This window comes from Oncorhynchus masou, chromosome 31 (genome assembly GCF_036934945.1).
Source record: "Oncorhynchus masou masou isolate Uvic2021 chromosome 31, UVic_Omas_1.1, whole genome shotgun sequence".
In the NCBI taxonomy this organism is placed as follows: Eukaryota; Metazoa; Chordata; class Actinopteri; order Salmoniformes; family Salmonidae; genus Oncorhynchus; species Oncorhynchus masou.
In genome coordinates this window covers 80,141,434-80,163,317 of record NC_088242.1, presented here as the reverse complement: position 1 = coordinate 80,163,317, position 21,884 = coordinate 80,141,434, and the positions used below count along the sequence as shown (strand labels likewise).

The following is a 21,884-nucleotide window of genomic DNA, read 5'->3' as shown; positions in this document are numbered from 1 at the left end:
ACGACTGCCTTCAAATAGAAGGCCGCCGTTTGTTAGCGCAGCACGAGAGGCTGGAGGAAATATGGAAGTGTTTACTGTTAGAACGGTCGGGTGGGGGCGGGGCACGCAGATCAGTCTCAATAGAAACAGGAAGCTTTGGCTATGAGGGTGATTTGTGTGTGTGTGTGTGTGTGTGTGTGTGTGTGTGTGTGTGTGTGCATTTGTGTGTGTGCCCTTGAGAGTGTTCTGTCCTGTTTTCTCATTTTCTGGCTATGCACTCTGTGTGCACAGAGTGTTTCTATCAGCCTGCATGGCTTTGTCCTGTCTTTGCCCTCATGTGTAACTTCCTATTCAGAATGGCTGCTAAGCCAGACTGCCAGTTGATTGAACTATCTTAGCAATTTTAGTAATAATGTAACAATGTGAATTGGTTGGACATTTCTTGCCAGTTACGCAGTCGGAAGGAAAAAGGGAAGCTAAACCACGTTTTCCCCCTTCTCCATAGTGATAGGTTTTCACCAATGAGAATGACCTGACTAGAAAAAAAACCTCAACAAGATGGGCACATCATGTATTTTGGTCTGTTCTTTTCTGTTCCTCTCCTAATGTTATGTGTAGTGTGCCCTGGGGACTAGTAGGATTAGGACCATGTTGCTCTTGGTTGCAGGGGTTGTGTTGCGTTCTGCTCTGCTGCCCAGACGTGTTAGTTAGAATGGAAGGAGCCCCAGCCGTCTCAAGTCTCTCTCTCTCTCCCTCTCTCCCTCTCTCCCTCTCTCTCTCTCTCTCTCTCTCTCTCTCTCTCTCTCTCTCTCTCTCTCTCTCTCTCTCTCTCTCTCTCGTCAAGTGGACAGTTTTTTAATGGTTGCCATGCTTCTAGCTGTTTGTCCTTTCCATTGATCTGTCTGCAGATGTGGAGTTTTTTCCTGCTTTCTTCCCCAGTCTTCCACACAGAGGGCAGTTCTGCATTCTCCTCTGCTTCTGTTCCCGGGGGTTGAGGTCATTTTACTCACATTGAGATATGAATTGTGAGCTTGGGATGTTTACCATGCATTTGCTGTTTCTACCTAAATATTTGTTTTTAATGAAAACTACTAACTGTAGTGTTATTTAATAGAAACCTATGGGAGAAGTAACAGTATTTGTTTTTGATTATTTGTGTAGTTATTTGACGTTTTACTGCATTGTTAGGAGCTAGTGACAAGAATTTCACTGCACCCGCTATAACATTTTCTAAACTGTGTATGTGACTAACACACTTTTATTTGCTAGTTTCCCTTTAGGAAAAGACTTATCTGTCTTCCTTATGGCCGAGGAATCACCGTTTGTAGGAGAGCATCCCTCTCCTGTGGTCAGGGTGGCAGTATTCAGGGCAGGCCTCAGAGGCTTCTCTCATGGCCGGCTGCCTTAGACTGTTTCCAAAGACACACACGCGCTCTCTGCCGCTCAGCATCACAGCACAACACTGTTCAACTCGTCACTAAAGAGACACAGGAAGAGGAAATAGATGGAGATAGATGGGAGGATAAGAGGACGGGAAATGAACCGAAAATGGAAATAGATGAATAGAGGAAAACAGCCAAAAAAGCCAAAAAAAGCAATATCAGTAAAAGGGAGGCCAGGAAAAGAGGGAGAGGCTCGGTGAGTAACAGTGGATTTGAGAGGAGGGAGGAGTGTGTGGGAGAGAGGGAGGGAGGGTCAGACCCAGGGGCTGGTCCTGTGAGCAGATGTGGGAAGAGTTGCTCATTTTCCCCAAACTTTACGAAGGACTCCACAAGGCTGGGCTTCATGTTGGAATCTAGCGCATTGCTGTTAATAACCACTCCTTTTCACTGCCTGGAAAGATGTACGAGCGACACAAGCGGAGGTACAGTCTGCGTGGAAAGGGGGAGAGAACAGTGGATGTCGTTTTGATAAAGGTATGAATGGACAGAGAATATTTTCAGTTGCCACATGAGAGAGAGCTCTACTCCTATGGATATGGTCATGGAAATATTTTTTGTAACTAGTTTTTATAAATGTGTGTTTTGTGTTTTAGCTTTTCTTCTCTGCTGTATCCGTGTGGTAACAAAGTAGATTTCATATCTACGCCGCAAAAATGTCACAGAAACATTATTTAGTCGCTGAGAGTGTATTTGTCTGGTTGTGTCTAATTATTAGCTGTTCCTCTGTGTGTGCTCAGGAGGTGTGGAGTGTGTGTGTGAGCCGTTGGTAGATGGGCACACTGACAGCCTCTAGGAGTGTGCTCTCAGGGTGGAGTTTGTTTTTGGATGGAGAGTGGAGGCCCTGCAGGCCAGATCCCATTAATATCCATTCTCTTTCCTTCTTTCTCTCTTTCATTCTGTCTTTCTCTCTCATTCTCTCTGTTTTCTCTTCCCTTCTCTCCTCTCTCCTCTCCCCATCTGTCTCTCTCTCCCTTTCTATCACTCTTGCTCCTTGTTTATTTTGGTTGACTCTTTGTCTGTGTGCAAAGTGTGAGTTACTGAATACAATGCTAGGATTCTGCATGTGATGCGTATTCGGTTGTCTGTGTGTGTCGGAATAGATTATGCCTAAAATATCTCATAGACTTGTCAAAACCTGTCCCCTTTTTAATTGTACAGATAAAACATTTTATAAAAAAAAAATACAGCTTAGATCATGTTTTTCCATAAACGTTCACAGATACAGTCTTATAAAACAGGCAAACCTGAATTTGTTTTCTGTAAAACACAATTATTGCTCAAGTGTATGGCAACCTTTTCAGTGGAGGATGAAGGATTTGAGTGATATTCATAGCATCTCTCACATCATTATCAAATCTAATCAAAATCAAATTTATTTATATAGCCCTTCGTACATCAGCTGATATCTCAAAGTGCTGTACAGAAACCCAACCTAAAAACCCAAACAGCAAGCAATGCAGGTGTAGAAGCACGGTGGCTAGGAAAAACTCCCTAGAAAGTCCAAAACCTAGGAAGAAACCTAGAGAGGAACCAGGCTATGTGGGGTGGCCAGTCCTCTTCTGGCTGTGCTGGGTGGAGATTATAACAGAACATGGCCAAGATGTTCAAATGTTCATAAATGACCAGCATGGTCGAATAATAATAAGGCAGAACAGTTGAAACTGGAGCAGCAGCACGGCCGGGTGGACTGGGGACAGCAAGGAGTCATCATGTCAGGTAGTCCTGGGGCATGGTCCTAGGGCTCAGGTCCTCCGAGAGAGAAAGAAAGAGAGAATTAGAGAAAGCACACTTAAATTCACACAGGACACCGAATAGGACAGGAGAAGTACTCCAGATATAACAAACTGACCCCAGCCCCCCGACACATAAACTACTGCAGCATAAATACTGGAGGCTAAGACAGGAGGGGTCAGGAGACACTGTGGCCCCATGCGAGGACACCCCCGGACAGGGCCAAACAGGAAGGATATAACCCCACCCACTTTGCCAAAGCACAGCCCCCACACCACTAGAGGGATATCTTCAACCACCAACTTACATCAATTATCACATCAAGCATGTCTCCCTACTGTAGCTGGATGGCACTGGGAACAGAGGTGGAATGTGTCTTGTGGGCTTTGGGCTGGTGAATATACAGTATATGTAGTGGTAAGGAAGGGCACTTTATTTGTATCTGAGAGAGGCCAGCCCAAATCAGCAGAGCCTGTTCAAGCACTTGGACAGAGTAGAGTGGCCTGTGGATTAGGTGTGTGATAAGGGCTCAGGCTGCATCTCTGTGGCCAGGCGTCAGACTCTATCTTTGGGCTTGAGTCCTGGGACCTCTCCTCTCTGCTCGCCATCATCTTTGGATGTCACAGAACAGGCCAGACTAGCATTGGACAATGATGAGATTTAACACCTGGTAGGGGCTCCGCTTGGATGTCGGCCCACCACCTCAAGCTCAACCTCAAGACGGAGTTGCTCTTCCTCTCGAGGAAGGCCTGCCCGCTTTAAGAACTTTCCATCACGGTTGTCAACTCTATGGTGTCCCCCTTCCAGAGTGCAAAAATCCTTGGCGTGACCATGTACAACACCCTGTCTTTCTCTGCAAATATCAAGGCAGTGCAGGTTCATGCTCTACAACATCTATAGAGTACGACCTTTCCTCACACAGGAAGCGGCGCAGGTCCTAATCCAGGCACTTGTCATCTCCCGTCTGGACTACTGGAGCTCTCTGTTGGCTGGGCTTCCTTTCTGTGCCAAAAAAACCCTGCAACTTATCCAGAAAGCCACAGCCCACCTGGTGTTCAACCTTCCCAAGTTCTCTCATGTCACCCCGCTCCTCCACCGACTCCACTGGCTTCCAGTCAAAGCTTGCATTCACTACAAGACCATGGTGCTTTCCTATAGAACAGCAAGAGGAACTGCCCTTCCCTACCTTCAGGCTATGCTCAAATCATACACCCCAACCTGAGCACTCTGTTCTGCCTCCTCTGCTCTTGGCCATCCCACCCCAACGGGAGGACAGCTCCCGCTCAGCCCAGTCTTCTCTGTCCTGGCAATGATTGAACCAGCTTCACTCTAATGTTAGGACAGCGGAGTCCCTGCCCATCTTCCAAAAACGTTTGAAACCCTACCTCTAAAAAGAGTATCTTAAATAAATCCCCAAATGTGTCTTTTCTTACTAGCACTGACTAGAGACACTGAGGGAAAATGTACTTACTACAACTGTGACTGTTGTTTTACATAGCTATCCTAAGATGAATGCACTAATTATAAGTTGCTCTGGATAAGAGCATCTGCTGTATCACTAAAATGTTAAATAACATTTTGGATGCCTTCAATACAGAGGGGAAGAGAGGACCAAGTACACTGTTATTGTGTTACTTTTTCCTAATTTCGAATGACTACCTCATCTCTGTCCCCCACACATACAATTATCAGTCAAGCAGTGAATTTCAAACAGATTCAAACACAACGACGAGGGAGGTTTTCAAATGCCACACAAAGAAAGGCACCCATTGGTAGATTGGTATTTTTACAAATTTAATAGCAGACAATGAATATCTCTTTGAGCACGGTGAAGTCATTAATTACTCTTTGGATGGTGTATCAATACACCCAGTCACTACAAAGATACAAGCATTCTTCATAACTTAGTTGCCAAAGAGGAAGGAAATCGCTCAGGGATTTCACCATGTGGCCAATGGTGACTTTAAAGCAGTTACAGAGTTTAACGGCTGTGATAGGACAAAACTGAGGATGGATCAACAACATTTTAGTTTTTTTCACCTTTATTTAACCAGGTAGGCTATTTACAACTGTGACCTGGCCAAGATAAAGCAAAGCAAAAACAACAACATAGAGTTACACATGGGATAAACAAACATACAGTCAATAACACAATAGAAAAATCTGTATACACTGTGTGCAAATGAAGTAACGAGGTAAGGCAATAAATAGGCCATAGTGGTGAAGTAATTACAATTTAGCAATTTACACTGGAGTGATATATGTGCAGATGACGATGTGCAAGTAGAAATACTGGTGTGCAAATTTGCAGAAAAACAAAAACAAATATGGGATGAGGTAGGTAGTTGGTTGGATGGGCTATTTACAGATGGTCTGTGTACAGCTGCAGCGATCTGTAAGTTGCTCTGACAGCTGACACTTAAAGTTAGTGAGGGAGTTATAATTCTCCAACTTCAGTGATTTTTGCAATTCATTCCAGTCATTGGCAGCAGAGAACTGGAAGGAAAGGCGGCCAAAGTAGGTGTAGGCTTTGGGGATGACCAGTGAAATATACCTGCTGGAGCGCGTGCTACGGGTGGGTGTTGCTATGGTGACCAGTGAGCTGAGATAAGGCAGAACTTTACCTAGCAAAGACTTATAGATAACCTGGAGCCAGTGAGTTTGGCGATGAATATGTAGCAAGGACCAGCTAACGAGAGCATACAGGTCATAGTGGTGGGTAGTATATGGGGCTTTGGTGATAAAACAGATTTTTATTTTATTTTTTATTTATTTCACCTTTATTTAACCAGGTAGGCTAGTTGAGAACAAGTTCTCATTTGCAACTGCGACCTGGCCAAGATAAAGCATAGCAGTGTGAACAGACAGCACAGAGTTACACACAGACAACACAGAGTAACACAGTAGTAAAAAAGGGGTCTATATACATTGTGTGCATGAGGATGTAGGCAAATAATTACAATTTTGCAGATTAACACTGTAGTGATAAATGATCAGATGGTCATGTACAGGTAGAGATATTGATGTGCAAAAGAGCAGAAAAGTAAATAAATATAAACAGTATGGAGATGAGGTAGGTATAATTGGGTGGGCTATTTACCGATAAGACTATGTACAGCTGCAGCGATCGGTTAGCTGCTCAGATAGCAGATGTTTGAATTTGGTGAGGGAGATAAAAGTCTCCAACTTCAGCGATTTCTGCAATTTGTTCCATGGCACTGTGATAGACTGCAACCAATTTGCTGAGTAGAGTGTAGGAGGCTATTTTGTAAATTACATCGCCGAAGTCAAGGATCGATAGGATAGTCAGTTTTGCAAGGGTATGTTTGGTAGCAAGAGTGAAGGAGGCTTTGTTGCGAAGTAGGAAGTCAATCCTAGATTTAATTTTGGATTGGAGATGCTTAATGTGAGTCTGAAAGGAGAGTTTACAGTCTAGCCACTCACCTAGGTATTTATAGTTATCCACATATTTTAAGTCAGAACCGTTCAAGGTAGTGATGCTAGTCGGGTGGGCAGGTGCGGGCAGCGATCGGTTGAAGAGCGTGCATTTAGTTTTACTAGCATTTAAGAGCAGTTCGAGGCCACGGAAGGAGTGCTGTATGGCGTTGAAGCTTGTTTGGAGGTTTGTTAACATAGTTTCCAAAGAAGGGCCAGAAGTATACAGAATGGTGTCATCTACATAGAGGTGGATCAGAGAATCACCCGCAGCAAGAGCGACATCATTGATATGTACAGAGAAAAGAGTCGGCCCGAGAATTTACATCTGTGAGTCTAATACTTTCCGTAATGCTAACCATAATACTAACTGTAATAACAGAGCGAGAAGAAGGAAGCCTCAACAGAATTCATATATTTCTAAACATGCATCCTGTTTGCAATAAGCCACTAAAGTAAAACTGCTAAACATGTGGAAAAGAAAAGTACTTTATATCCTGAATACAAAGTGTTTATTTGGGGGGAAATCCAAGACAACACATCACTGAGTACCACTTCAAGCTAGGTGCTGGCTGCATCATGTTATGGGTATGCTTGTCATCGGCAAGGACTAGGGAGTTTTGTTAGGATAGAAATCAACAGAATAGAGCTAAGCAGACAAATCCTAGAGGAGCCCCTGTCTTAGTTTGTTTTCCAACAGACACTGGAAGACGAATTGACCTTTCAGCAGGAGAATAACCTAAAACACAAGTCAAATATACACTGGAGCAAAGCTGTTAGCTGCCAATGGTGATTCTAACATTTATTGACTCGGGTGTGAATACTTATGTAAATGAGATATTTCTGTATTTAAGTCTCAATACATTTGTAAAAATGTCTAAAAACACGTTTTCACTTAGTAATTATGGGGTATTGTGTGTACAGTAGATGGGTGAGGGGGAAAACAACATTTGTGAACTAGTCAAGGGATATAAATACTTTTTGAAGGCACTGTATATTAGAGACAAGATGGCCTCTACACCTTATTTAGTGCATCTGTCTTACACCATCCTTCAAAAGTAGGGGTGACGGCGGTAGTGGTCAGATCAAATCTATTTTTCCTTAGCTTTGGCCCTTTCTCAGACTGAGAAACTGTCCTGTGAAGTTCTTTGGTGTGGTGTGGTCATGTGTGCCGTGAAGGGCGATGGCCAAGTGAACTCAGTGCCAGATAGACCAGGGTAAAACTCCTTGCTAGTCGTTGCTAGTACCACTCCTGGGGAAATCTTGTTTGAAATTACCCCCCCAGCTCTATTAACTATGCCTCAGCTTCAAAAAAGCTTCAAAAAATGAATCTCGGTAAAGCCGCCTTCAGTTTTAGTCCCCCCCCCTATTTTTGGAATAGTATATACAAAACTCATCTTGACTCTGGTGCCTCTAGGGCAGTTTAGGACTTTTATGTTGAATGAATTTAATGAGAATTGCAACTATTTATTTTTAATATAAACAATTGTATTTGGTGTTTGAAGCTGTAGTGTTTATTATGTAATTTTCAGTTTATTTTTATTGATCATTTTGAATTTGTTGTCCTCAGGGCACCATTGTAATTGAGACCCTGGTTTCAATGGGTTCGCCTGAATAAATAAAAGTTAAATAAAAACAATTTACAAATCTATTCTAAGTGCATGTATTGATCGTATGTGCGTAAACTAAGCTTGGCAGTGTTGTTTTTATCTACACAGTAAGTACTGTAACAAAGCACTTCGAATTAGTTCTCTCCAAGGACATTCCTCTCCCTTGCTGTGCCACTGTGTCACGCCAGCCATTGGATGTCACTGTGGAAATGGCAAGTCTCTGTCTGCCAAACACTATATTTTGGTTTATTTTCCTTTGGGGACACTTCTGAACATGGAGCCTCTTTCTCCACCCACCTTTATCAATTTTTAGCTGATCATCTACTTTTCTCAGATAGCTTTGGAGACAGGCTTAAGGCCTGAAATACTGTGTAAATGCATGCTATTTTTGTATAGAATATAATAAAATAGAATAGAACAAAAATGAATTATTATTCATTGTTGGATAATAATGGATATGTGTTTGTACCTGCATGCATTGTATACAATAAGAGCTGTGTCCATGTCTCATGTTCTATATTGTATGTTAAATATGTGTGTCCGGTGTGTGTGTCTGCTGTGGGGCCTGGACCCTGGGCTTCTGGAGGATAAGAGTGCAGTGTTCTCCTCCGCCCAGTGCTGCAGGGCACACAGAGGCTGCTCAGTGATTGACTGGGCTGTAGGCAGGCCCATCTATTAGGCCTTGTGCATTGTCCACGAGCCACTTTGACTGTGCAGAGCCCCTGGTATAGAAGCCCCCTCCCCCCACATCCCTCTAGTGGGGCTAAGACAATTAACCACAAGCATGGGGAAATCCACGTTTTCATATTCCCACTACACAGAAGAGCAATGTACACATGGACTTTATTCTCTCTCCTTCTCCCTCTCTCTCTCTATCTCTATCTCTATCTCTATCTCTATCTCTCTCTCTCTCTCTCTCTCTCTCTCTCTCTCTCTTTATTGGGTTTCATGCTTTGAAATATAATTGACTTTTACCTGACTCAATCAGTTCTGTCATCAAGTAAGTTGTCATTAGTAATGAACGTCAGTGCACATGTTTGTGTTGCGAAAGAAAGCAGTGGAATGGCTTCATAACTTAATTTTTGGATCATAAATCATTTCAATCTCTGGCCCTTAAGGACTGTTTAGTCCAGACAGGTAACTGATTGACTGATGTATTTCCTCTTCAACAAAAAGATCCGGGACGTCTTGACTTTTCTCTCCTCAGTGGTGGAAACCCAATAGACAGTGAACTCTCCTCTGGAAGTCCAGATAGCTGATCATTTTTCTGCCCATTTTGAGAATGTACTGTATAGTAATACAGACCTGTGTTATGTATTGCATATTTCTTGATTACTGTGACTATGTGTGTGTGGTTGAGTCAGAGTCAAGGTCTTCAGACGGATATTTAGCCAAGATGTCACATAGGATTTCGATGACTGCTAGGCTCATTAACATCACAATTGGAGACTACACAACATGGCATCAGAATGGAATCCAGCTATGTGTCCAGCAGTTTGTCAATGAACTGTGTCCGGTGTCAGAGTCCTGTGTTTGATGTGGACTGGGCACGCCATCAGGGGCCCCGGGGGCTGTCACAAACTTAACTGGGTCTGGGCTGATGGGACCTTTACATCTTAGAGTCTGGTTGGATAAAGGGTGGTGCATTGTGGGGCTGGTCTGTGATAGGATGGGGTTGCTTTATGTGATAGGATCCTGGTGACGTCTCCATAGGGTCATCTACAGGTTGTAAAGGGATAGAAAGGTCCTAATGTGTCCTCTGTTTTCGTGATAAACCATACTTATGTCCGAATGTGGGTCGTCTGGTGTGATACTGTCGAAGCATGTTGCAATGTGTCCGTGGGTTGTCTATGTGAGATAAACCTTGATGAGGTCTCATCGTGGGTTGTCTGTCAGTGATAAAAGCATGTTGAGATGTGGTCATGGGTCATCTATCTTTCCGTGGGTCGTGTGGTGTGATAAAGCCATTGTGTGGTCTGAGAGGATGGTATCTCCAGGTCACGTGTCTGTATTGTACTCCTGGCCTGAGTCTGAGCAGCAGCAGCTGATAAGGGGAGGAACAATAAGGCGCTGTAATCAGCAGCTGCTCGTGCGTGTTTGTGTGTGTGTGACTGGAGAATGTCCTGGATAAACACATAAACATAAGCAGATACACACACACACACACACACACACAGACATGCAGTCACAGTTGCATGCACAAGTGCATTTGAATAATATACTCATGTAAACACACACACACGTGTTTGTTTTACTATCCTTGTGGGGACTAAATGATTCCCATTCAAAATCCTATTTTCCCTAAAACCTTAAACTAACCCTAATTCTAACCCTAACCCTAAACCTAACCTTAAAGCCTAAAATAGCATTTTTTCTTGTGGAGACCAGTATCTCTACCTGTACATGACCTCATCATTTATCACTCCAGTGTTAATCTGCAAAATTGTAATTATTCGCCTACCTCCTCATGCCTTTTGCACACAATGTATATAGATTCTCCTTTTTTCTACTGTGTTATTGACTTGTTAATTGTTTACTCCATGTGTAACTCTGTGTTGTCTGTTCACACTGCTCTGCTTTATCTTGGCCAGGTCGCAGTTGTAAATGAGAACTTGTTCTCAACTAGCCTACCTGGTTAAATAAAGGTGAAATAAAATAAAATAACATTTAAAAAAATGTCCTCAATTGTCATAATTGTCCTTGTTTTACAATCCTTGTGAGGACTATGGTACCCACAAAGATAGCATAAGCAAAAGCACACAGCCACACACATGCGAGCATGCACACACACTTATTACAAACTGAGTACAGTACATGCGTACATACATTCAAATCAAATCAGATGTATTTATATAGCCCTTCTTACATCAGCTGATATCTCAAAGTGCTGTACAGAAACCCAGCCTAAAAACCCAAACAGCAAGCAATGCAGGTGTAGAAGCACAGTGGCTAGGAAAAACTCCCTAGAAAGGCCAAAACCTAGGAAGAAACCTAGAGAGAAACCAGGCTTTGAGGGGTGGCCAGTCCTCTTCTGGCTGTGTCGGGTAGAGATTATAACAGAACATGGCCAGGATTGGCTCTGTAGTTGGCGAACTGGAGTCACATGATGAGTGGTCTGCCTGTGGGTGTGATGTTTGGGGCTGTATGATGGGGTACTGAGGCTGAGCGGTGTGAATATCCTCTCTGTCCTCGTCAACTCTCCATGGCCAAGTTCTCAATAAACCCCTCCCTGGAGAAGTGTAATTATTGTAGTCACTATATTGTAACTCTTGAAATCTTCAGCTGATCTATTTGGGTTGTAATAAGGGCATCTACTAGAAAAAGCAATAGTTTATCTCTATTCATTTTGTCATCACTCTCTGTATGTATCTGAGTGTTTGTGTTCTCCCTCTTCCATTCTGCTCGTACAGCCATCTGAACAGTGAACACGGATCATCCTTATATTACTTGAACTCCTGCTAGACCCAGAGCCTCAGACTGCTAGCAGCTGTTAGCTGAATGTCAATCAGGCCTCATGTTTACATGTGGGCAGAATTCCTCTCTGACTCCCAGTCCAAATTCCCAGCAGCATGTGTGGTGAGCAGCAGTCTCAGCTTAGCTCAGCCCAGGCTGTTGCAGACAGAGAGCCTGCTGCCTGTATGCTGCATGTATGCTGCCTGTATGCTGCCTGTATGCTGCCTGTAGCAGACCTGGGCCCATGGGATAAGCCAGATGTGGGCCTGGCAAGTCAGATTGCGGCACAGTCCCACTGTTTGTGGTCTTTTATTCACGTGATTAGATTCTCTCTACCCCCAGGAATGTATTTCTTCTCTCCCCCATATGCAAGGCTGGGTTCTGTGGTAGGGAAAATGGTTCTGTGGTAGGGAAAATGGTTCTGTGGTAGGGAAAATGGTTCTGTGGTAGGGAAAATGGTTCTGTGGTAGGGAAAATGGGGTCTTCGAAAGTAGAGGCCATCAATGTTAATGTCCTGAGACGAGCTGTAAGTCTGTCTGACTGTTCATACACAACCAACCAGCCAAGACAATGTGGTTGAGAATACTAGGAATTCTTCTCAGATTCTTGGGGTTTATGAAAATAGAACATTTGGAGAAACGGGCAGTTGGTGAATATCCAGTAGTGGTTTTTGTCTCTCAAAAACTACAAATGTTTACCCTCTACATTGCTGAAGACATCTGTTGTATAAGTTCAGTCTTGTTGATCCCAAATTTCTTCTGTTTACAGATCCACAAAGAGAAGGAGGCATTTTACCCTGTCCAGCCCTGCACAGATCCCACACTACAGGTGAAAACCACGATCCCAGAATGCACAGGTAAGAACTAGTCAAAATATGATGCCGTACTGTAGATGAGGCTAAGGGAACTTACATACAGATCTGTTCGTCAAAGGAACTCTGTCTTCAAGGCAGCTTGTCAGGGGAATTTGTATTGACCATTTCCAGCCATGGCATTGCCAGTGTTGAGTTTCCTTTCTGCCAGGCAGTCACTAATCATTGGGGGTTATATAAGATAGAGAGGAGCATAAATGAAGATTAGGAGGGTTGTCAGAGTTCCAGAGGTCCTTGCTTGGATCATGGAAGAACATTTGCCAGAATGTAATTTGATTTCTGGAGGATCTCAGTTGGAAAGGCGAGGTTGTAACTTGATTTCAGAGGATTAAGACATACTGTAGAGGAGAGAGCAGCGCTTTGTAGGAGGAGAGAGAGAGGCTTAGGGCGTTTTCACACACAGTTCTGAGCTATAGTTTGAATCATTTAGATTATTTGTTACATTGTATTTTTTTCATTTGGTCCAGTTGTTTTCACATTGCCAAATATCAAGCAAACTAAAATGCCTAAACAAAAACACGTTCAGGCAAGTAATTTACTAATTTTGTTGTAGCCTATGCTGCCCAATGAGGCCTATGCAATCTCAATGGCCATATCGCATTTTGCGCATTCCATATCTCAGAACCATATCAAGTATCTCTGTTGCAAAATAGTTTATATTGAGCGCAAAATTTTGAGTTGAGAAATAAAAATGATACCTACAGAAAGCTGAGAACTATGATAGCTGTGGTTTCCCCACAATTAGATTTTAAAATGTTATACAATAAGAACACTTTACTTGTTTTATCCTGGAACATAAATGTTTTCCCAGGAAAGGAGAGAGAGTGGATTGCTCCACACAGCAGTGAAACAGGTATAGGGGCAGGAAGACACTTTCTTTACAGGAATGATGAAGTTAATGTACTTGACTTTTTGACCAAATCATGGTTTTAGCCTCCTAAAAAAAAAAATTTTTTTTTTTAAAGTAAGGTGACCATATAGATAGAATGTGCAGCTCGCACCAATGCCACCAATTAAGAATTGAACTTGCACAGTCAAGTCAAAGGGTCGAAAACGGCAACTAAACAGTCCCAGTCTGGAGCACTGAAATGGTAAGGTCATTGATGCAGATAAGATGGGTATGGAATGGCACTGCTTTCTTTGAATCTTATCCCTACTGTACCATGTGTCCCTTCGGTATCACTGCACCCCTTTGCTTGGCAGGCCAGGCATGCAGCACACTGTGCAGCTCACGAACAAGGCTACCCTACCTCTGCTACCTTTGATATCTGAAGAAGATAGTTTATGTTGCTCATTATTTCATATGATTTCGACTACTGTTCACATCTGTGCAGAGATTAGTTGCCATTAAGTAAGATTTCGCCGACATAAACTCGGCAAAAAAAGATATATCCCTTTTTCAGGACCCTGTCTTTCAAAGATCATTCGTTAAAATCCAAATAACTTCACATCAAATTAAATCCAATTTTATTTGTCACATACACATGGTTAGCAGATGTTAATGCAAGTGTAGCGAAATGCTTGTGCTTCTAGTTCCGACAATGTAGTAATAATCAACGAGTAATCTAACCTAACAATTCCACAACTACTACCTTATACACACAAGTGTAAAGGGATAAGAATATGTACATAAAGATATATGAATGAGTGCTAGTACAGAATAGCATAGGCAAGATGCAGTAGATGGTATCGAGTACAGTATATACATATGAGATGAGTTTTTATATAGGGTATGTAAACATTATATTAAGTGGCATTGTTTAAAGTGACTAGGGATACATTTTTTTTACATCAATTTCCATTATTAAAGTGGCTGGAGTTGAGTCAGTATGTTGGTAGCAGCCACTCAATGTTAGTGGTGGCTGTTTAACAGTCTGATGTCCTTGAGATAGAAGCTGTTTTTCAGTCTCTCGGCCCCTGCTTTGATGCACCTGTACTGACCTCGCCTTCTGGATGATAGCGGGGTGAACAGGCAGTGGCTCGGTGGTTGTTGTCCTTGATGATCTTTATGGCCTTCCTGTGACATCGGGTGGTGTAGGTGTCCTGGAGGGCAGGTAGTTTGCCTCCGGTGATGCGTTGTGCAGACCTCACTACCCTCTGTAGAGCCTTACGGTTGTGGGCTGAGCAGTTGCCTTACCAGGCGGGGATACAGCCCGACAGGATGCACTCGATTGTGCATCTGTAGAGGTTTGTGAGTGCTTTTGGTGACAAGCCGAGTTTCTTCAGCCCCCTGAGGTTATAAAAGGTTTGAACGCTGTTTCCCATGCTTGTTCAATTAACCAAAAACAATTAATGAACATGCACCTGTGGAACGGTCATTAAGACACTAACAGCTTACAGACGGTAGACAATTAAGGTCACAGTGACTCTGAAAACTGCCAAAAGAAAGATGCCCAGGCTCCCTGCTCATCTACTTGCCTTAGGCATGCTGCAAGGAGGCATGAGGACTGCAGATGTGGCCAGGGCAATAAATTGCATTGTCCGTACTGTGAGACACCTAAGACAGCACTACAGGGAGGCAGGGCGGACTGCTGATCGTCCTCGCAGTGGCAGACCACATGTAACACCTGCACAGGATCGGTACATCCGAATGTCACACCTGCGGGACAGGTACAGGATGGCAACAACAACTGCCCGAGTTACACCAGGAATGCACAATCCCTCCATCAGTGCTCAGACTGTCTGCAATAGGCTGAGAGAGGCTGGACTGAGGACTTGTAGGCCTGTTGTGAGGCAGGTCCTCACCAGCACAACGTCGCCTATGGGCACAAACCCACCGTCACTGGACCAGACAGGACTGGCAAAAAGTGTTCTTCACTGACGAGTCACGGTTTTGTCTCACCAGGGGTGATGGTCTGATTTGCGTTTATTGTCAAAGGAATGAGCGTTACACCGAGGCCTGTACTCTGGAGCGGGATCGATTTAGAGGTGGAGGGTCCGTCATGGTCTGGGGCGGTGTGTCACAGCATCAATGGACTGAGCTTGTTGTCATTGCAGGCAATCTCAACGCTGTGCGTTACAGGGAAGACATCCTCCTCCCTCATGTGGTACCCTTCCTGCAGGCTCATCCTGACATGACCTTCCAGCATGACAATGCCACCAGCCATACTGCTCGTTCTGTGCGTGATTTCCTGCAAGACAGGAATGTCAGTGTTCTGCCATGGCCAGCAAAAAGCCTGGATCTCAATCCCATTGAGCATGTCGGGGACCTGTTGGATCGGAGTGTGAGGGCTAGGGCCATTCCCTCAGAAATGTCCTGGGAACTTGTAGGTGCCTTGGTGGAAGAGTGGAACATCTGGTGTAGTCCATGAGGAGAAGATGAACTGCAGTACTTAATGCAGCTGGTGGCCACACCAGATACTGACTGTTACTTTTGATTTTGACCCCCCCTTTGTTAGGGGACACATTATTCCATTTCTGTTAGTCACATGTCTGTGGAACTTGTTCAGTTTCCGTCTCAGTTGTTGAATCTTGTTATGTTTATACAAATATTTACATTAAAAACATTGGACCACTGCTACTCAACTTTTCGAAATGCCTACAAGGCCCTCCCCCGCCCTCACTTTGGCAAATCAGATCACAACTACATTTTGCTCCGCCCTTCCTATAGGCAGAAACTCAAACAGGAGGTACCCGTGCTAAGGTCGATTCAACGCTGGTCTGACCAATCGGAATCGTTGCTTCAAGATTGTTACTGAACATGCGGACTAGGATATGTTCCGGGTAGCCGCTGAGAATAACGTTGACGAATACACGGATACAGGGGCTGAGTTCATCACGAAGTCTATAGGAGATGTTGTACCCACTGTGACTATTAAATCCTACCCAAACTAGAAACCGTGGATAGATGGCAGCATTCGTGCAAAACTGAAAGCGCGAACCACCGCATTTAACCAAGGCAAGGTGACAGGTAATATGGCCGAATACAAACAGTGTAGTTATTCCCTCCGTTTGGCAATCAAACAGGCAAAACGTCAGTATAGAGACAAAGTAGAGTCGCAATTCAACGGCTCAGACACGAGATGTATGTGGCAGGGTCTACAGACAATCACATACTACAAAGGGAAACCAGTCACGTCGCGGACACCAACGTCTTGCTTCCGGACAAGCTAAACAACTTCTTCTGCCCGCTTTGAGGATAACACAGTGCCACCACTACCAAGGACTGTGGGCTCTCCTTCTCCACGGCCAACGTTTAAGCGTGTTAACCCTCGCAAGGCTGCTGGCCCAGATGGCATCCCTATCTTCGTACTCAGAGCATGCACAGACTAGCTGGCTGGTTGTGTTTACAGGCATATTCAATCTTTCTCTTTCCCAGTCTGCTGTCCCCACTTGATTCAAGATATTCCTCTACCGAAGAAGGTAAGGTAACTGAACTAAATGACTATTGCCTTGTGGCACTGTCATCATGAAGTGCTTTGAGAGGTTAGTTAAGGATCATATCACCTCTACCTTATCTGACACCCTAAACCCACTTGAATTTGCTTTCCACCCCAATAGATCGACAGACAATGTGATCGCCATTGCAATGCACACTGCCGGTCAGCACTCAACACCAAAGTACCCTCTAAGCTCATCATTAAGCTCGGGGCCCTGGGTCTGAACCCCGCCCTGTGCAACTGGGTCCTGGACTTCCTGACGGGCCACCCCCCAGATGGTGAAGGTAGGAAACAACACCTCCACTTCACTGATCCTCAACACAGGGGCCCCACAAGGGTGTGTGCTCAGCCCTCTGTACTCCCTGTTTACCCATGACTGCGTGGCCATGCACGCCTCCAACTCAATCATCAATCAATCATCAAGTTTGTCAGATGACACAACAGTAGTAAGTCTGATTACCAACAATGACGAGACAGCCTACAGGGAGGAGGTGATGGCCCTGGGAGAGTGGTGCAAGGAAAAGAACCTCTCACTCAATGTCAACAAAACAAAGGAGCTGTTCATCGACTTCAGGAAAAAACAGAGGGAGCACGCCCCTATCCACATTGACGGTACCGGAGTGGAGAAGGTGAAAAGCTTCAAATTCCTCGGTGTACACATCACTGGCGATCTGAAATGGTCCACCCACACAGACAGTGTGGAGAAAAAGGCGCAATGGCGTCTCTTCAACCTCAGGAGGCTGAAGAAATTTGTCTTGGACCCTAAAGCCCTCACAAACTTTTACAGATGCAATTGTGAGCATCCTGTTGGGCTGTATCACCGCCTGTTACAGCAACTGCACAGCTTGCAACCGCAGGGCTCCCCAGAGGCTTAAGGCCACCAGACTGCTAAATAAATGGTGCGATCTGCCCAACGCATCACCGGGGGCAAACTACCTGCATTCCAGGACACCTACAGCACCCGATGTCACATGAAGGCCAAAAAGATCATTAAGGACATCAACCACCCGAGCCACGGCCTGTTCACCCCTCTATGATCCAGAAGACGAGGTCAGTACAGATGCATCAAAAGCTGGGACCGAGAGACTGAAAACCAGCTTCTATCTTAAGGCCACCATACTGCTAAATAGCCATCACTAGCCGGCTTCCACCTGGTTACGCAAACCTGCACCTTAGAGGCTGCTGCCCTCTATATATTGACTTGGAATCACTGGCCACTTTAATAATGGAACCCTAGTCACTTTAATGTTTACATACTGCTTTACTTGTCTCACATGTACTGTATTCTATTATACTGTGTTTTAGTCAATGCCGCTCAATCTAATATTTATATATTTCAAAATCCCATTCTTTTACTTTTAGATTTGTGTGTATTGTTGTGAATCGTTTTTAGATACTACTGCACTGTTAGATACTACTGCACTGTTGGAGCTAGGAACACAAACATTTCGCTACACCTGCTATAACATCTGCTAAATATGTGTATGTGACCAATAACATTTGATTTGATTTGATCATGGCTTAAAAAGATCTCCAAAATACTGTATCTTGTGTTTATGTTCTGCGCTTCCCTTCGCTTTAGGCAACTTTCACTTCCACTGTTCCACTGGTTGCTAGGGCAAACAATGACAAAACAACAACCCAGTCATACAGTGTACTCATAGAATAAAATCCTTTCTGACATCAACATCCTGCCCAAAAGGATTGCAACTAGCGATGCAATTATGTTTTGCAGCACATTTGTCTTACTGATCATTTGACAGTGTTGTGATCAAAGTGGTGAATCTGGCCCAATTCTCTTAGAAAATGTGACCTTGATGATCAATCTTTCTGTTGTGTTTTGATATTGAAAAATCTGATTGTCTTTTAAAGCCTGTTGACTTGGGACTCCCGAGTGGCGCAGAGGTCTAAGGCACTGCATCTGCATCTCAGTGCCAGAGGCGTCGCTATAGTACCTCGTTCGAATCCAGGCTGTATCACATCTGGCTGTGATTGGTAGTCCCATAGGGAAGCACACAATTGACTCTGCATTGGCTGGAGTATGCTGTCATTGTAAATAAGAATGTGTTCTTTACTGACTTGCCTAGTTAAATAAAGGTTCAATTTAAAAATAAAAATACAATTAAATATGTGCTGCCGTGCAATGGTAAATATCTGACTCTAATCTTAATACCAATTTTCTCTTTCCCAGAATTCCCAGTATCCCCATGCTCAGAGATTGTTGGAGGCTCTGTGTCGACCACCGGTGCCCTGCGGGACTCTGTCAGTGATTTGGACAGTCTGGGAGAGGAAGGTGTCTTCAGAAAGGTGAGATCAGCACACTGGAACGAGACATTCCCTTTATAGTCACAACACCGTCAAAGAAGAAGAGTAAGTGTCTTGAGTGGCTATGACATGATAGCATACGAGTATATTATAAAACAATCCTGAAACACAAACAACATGGTCTATGACTTTATGTTGGATGTTTCTGGTGATATATTTCCATATAATTCCCAGCTCCTATATTCGTTAGTTTATGTTTTGGCCTCTGGCCCCCAACTCCAGTCCACAGCAGACTGGTCAGCTTGCCTGTTCCATGTAACATCAGCAGCCTCCTATGATCACTCTTCCTGGGCCAGCTAACTCATTATGACCTCATCCCCCTCGCTCGCTCATTCCTCCCCTGCCCTGCCCCCCACCCTTTTTTTTGGCTGCGGCATAATGGCACTCCAATGCAATTTCACATTACAGCCTTGGTCCTCATTTCTTGTTTCTTGTGGATAAATACTGATTTTGGCATTTAATACTAAAGGCCATAGAACCATTGAAGAACATATTCATAAATGGCAAAAAGGACAGTCAAAAAATAAATAATAAGAAACAAGATTTTGTGTCTGTTCTAAATCAGGAAATATATACAGTGCCTTTGGAAAGTATTCAGACCCCTTGACTTTATCCACAGCCATATTCTGAAATTGATTAAATCATGTTTCCCTCGTCAAACTACACACAATACCCCGTAATGACAAAGCAGAAACTGTTTTTTAGAATTTTTTTGCAAATGTATCAAATAAAATAAAACTGAAATTTACATAAGTATGCAGGCCCTTTACTCAGTACTTTGTTGAAGCACCTTTGGCAGCTATTACAGCCTCAAGTCTTCTTGGGTATGACACTACAAGCTTGGCACACATGTATTTGGGAGTTTCTCCCATTCTTTGCGGATCCTCTCAAGCTCCATCAGGTTGGATGGGGAGCGTCTCTGCACAGTTAATTTCAGGTCTATCCCGAGATGTTAGAACGAGTTCAAGTCTGGGCTCTGGCTGGGCCACTGAAGGACATTTAGAGACTTGTCCCGAAGTGACTCCTGCATTGTCTTGGCTGTGTGCTAAGGGTCGTTGTCCTGTTGGAAGGTGAACCTTGGCCCCAGTCCTGAGCGCTCCGGAGCAGGTTTTCATCAAGGATCTCTCTGTACTTTGCTCCGTTCATCTTTTCCTGGATCCTGACTAGTCTCCCAATCTCTGCCGCTGAAAAACATCCCCACAGTATAATGCTGCCACAACCATGCTTCACCGTAGGGATGGTGCCAGGTTTCCTCCAGATGTGACTTGGAATTCAGGCCAAAGAGTTCAATCTTGGTTCATCAGACCAGAGAATCATTGTTTCTCATGGTCTGAGAGTCCTTTAAATGCCTTTTGGCAAACTCCAAGTGGACTGTCATGTGCCTTTTTCTGAGGAGTGGCTTCCATCTGGTCACCTAACATAAATGCCTGATTGGTGGAGTGCTGCAGAGATGGTTGTCTTTCTGGAAGGTGCTTCCATCTTCACAGAGGAACTCTGGAGCTCAGAATGACCATCGGGTTCTTGGTCACCTCCCTGACCAAGGCCCTTCTCCCCCGATTGCTCAGTTTGGCTGGGCGGCAAGCTCTAGTAAGAGGCCACTGTGTTCTTTGGGACCTTCAATGCTGCAGAAATGTTTTTGTACCCTTCCCCAGATCTGTACCTCGACACAATCCTGCCTTGGAGCTCTACTTACAATGCCTCATGGCTTAGTTTTTGCTCTGACATGCACTTTCCACTGTGGACCTTATATAGACAGATGTGTGCCTTTCCAAATCATGTCCAATCAATTGAATTTACCACAGGTGGACTCCAATCAAGTTGTAGGAACATGTCAAGGATGATCAATGAAAACAGGATGCACTTGAGCTCAATTTTGTGTCTCATAGCAAAGGGTCTGAATAGTTATATAAAAAACAAAACAAAAATAAAATAATAATTAATACATTTGCAAAAATTTCTAAAAACTGATTTTCCCTTTGTCATTATGGGGTATTGTGTGTAGATTCACGAAAAGAAAACATAATTTTATATATTTTAGAATAAGGCTGTATCGTAACAAAATGTGGAAAGGTCAAGGGGTCTGGATCCTTTTCGAATGCACTGTATATACAATTTTAGACATATTTAACCCCCTTTTTTTGGTTAGTTTTTTAAACCGGTACCGGTTACCTTCAGACGAGTTCTGTGACAGTTTTAGGGTCGTGGAGCAAAACGGAGAGGTGTTCATGAGAAACTCCCCTTTCCATAATCTCCCCTTTCCATTAGTTTGTGCCCACCCCTCCCCCCACAAAAAAATATATCTATAGCTTAAACTGACAGATTTTGTTGTTATGTAATTTAGATTGACGCACCAGTGCATCAACCAACTCTAGGGTGTTAAACACTATTATTGCACACAGAGTGAGTCCATGCAACGTATTATGTGACTTGTTAGGAAAGGTTTTACTCTTGAACTTATTTAGGCTTCCATAACAAAGGGGTTGAATACTTATTGACCCAAGATATTTTCATGTTTTATTAATTTGTAACCATTTCTAAAAATGTAATTCCACTTTAACATTCTGTTTTTTTTTAAATTGTGTGTAGACCAGTGACACAAAATGTCAATTGAATCCATGTAAAATTCAGCCTGGTCAAGAGGTGTGAATACTTTCTTAAG

At 43.6% G+C, this 21,884-nt stretch overlaps 1 protein-coding gene across 4 annotated transcripts in view; it reads left to right on the top strand.

Moving 5' to 3' along the window:
* Positions 1–21,884, top strand: part of LOC135524528 (A-kinase anchor protein 13-like) — a 175,486-nt gene that overhangs the window by 118,132 nt on the left and 35,470 nt on the right. For all 4 annotated transcript variants that reach the window (XM_064952135.1, XM_064952133.1, XM_064952134.1 and 1 more), the window contains exons 9-10: positions 12,419–12,506; positions 19,092–19,207. In XM_064952135.1, coding sequence (XP_064808207.1) covers positions 12,419–12,506; positions 19,092–19,207 — 204 coding nt within the window. The remainder of the gene's footprint in view (positions 1–12,418; positions 12,507–19,091; positions 19,208–21,884) is intronic.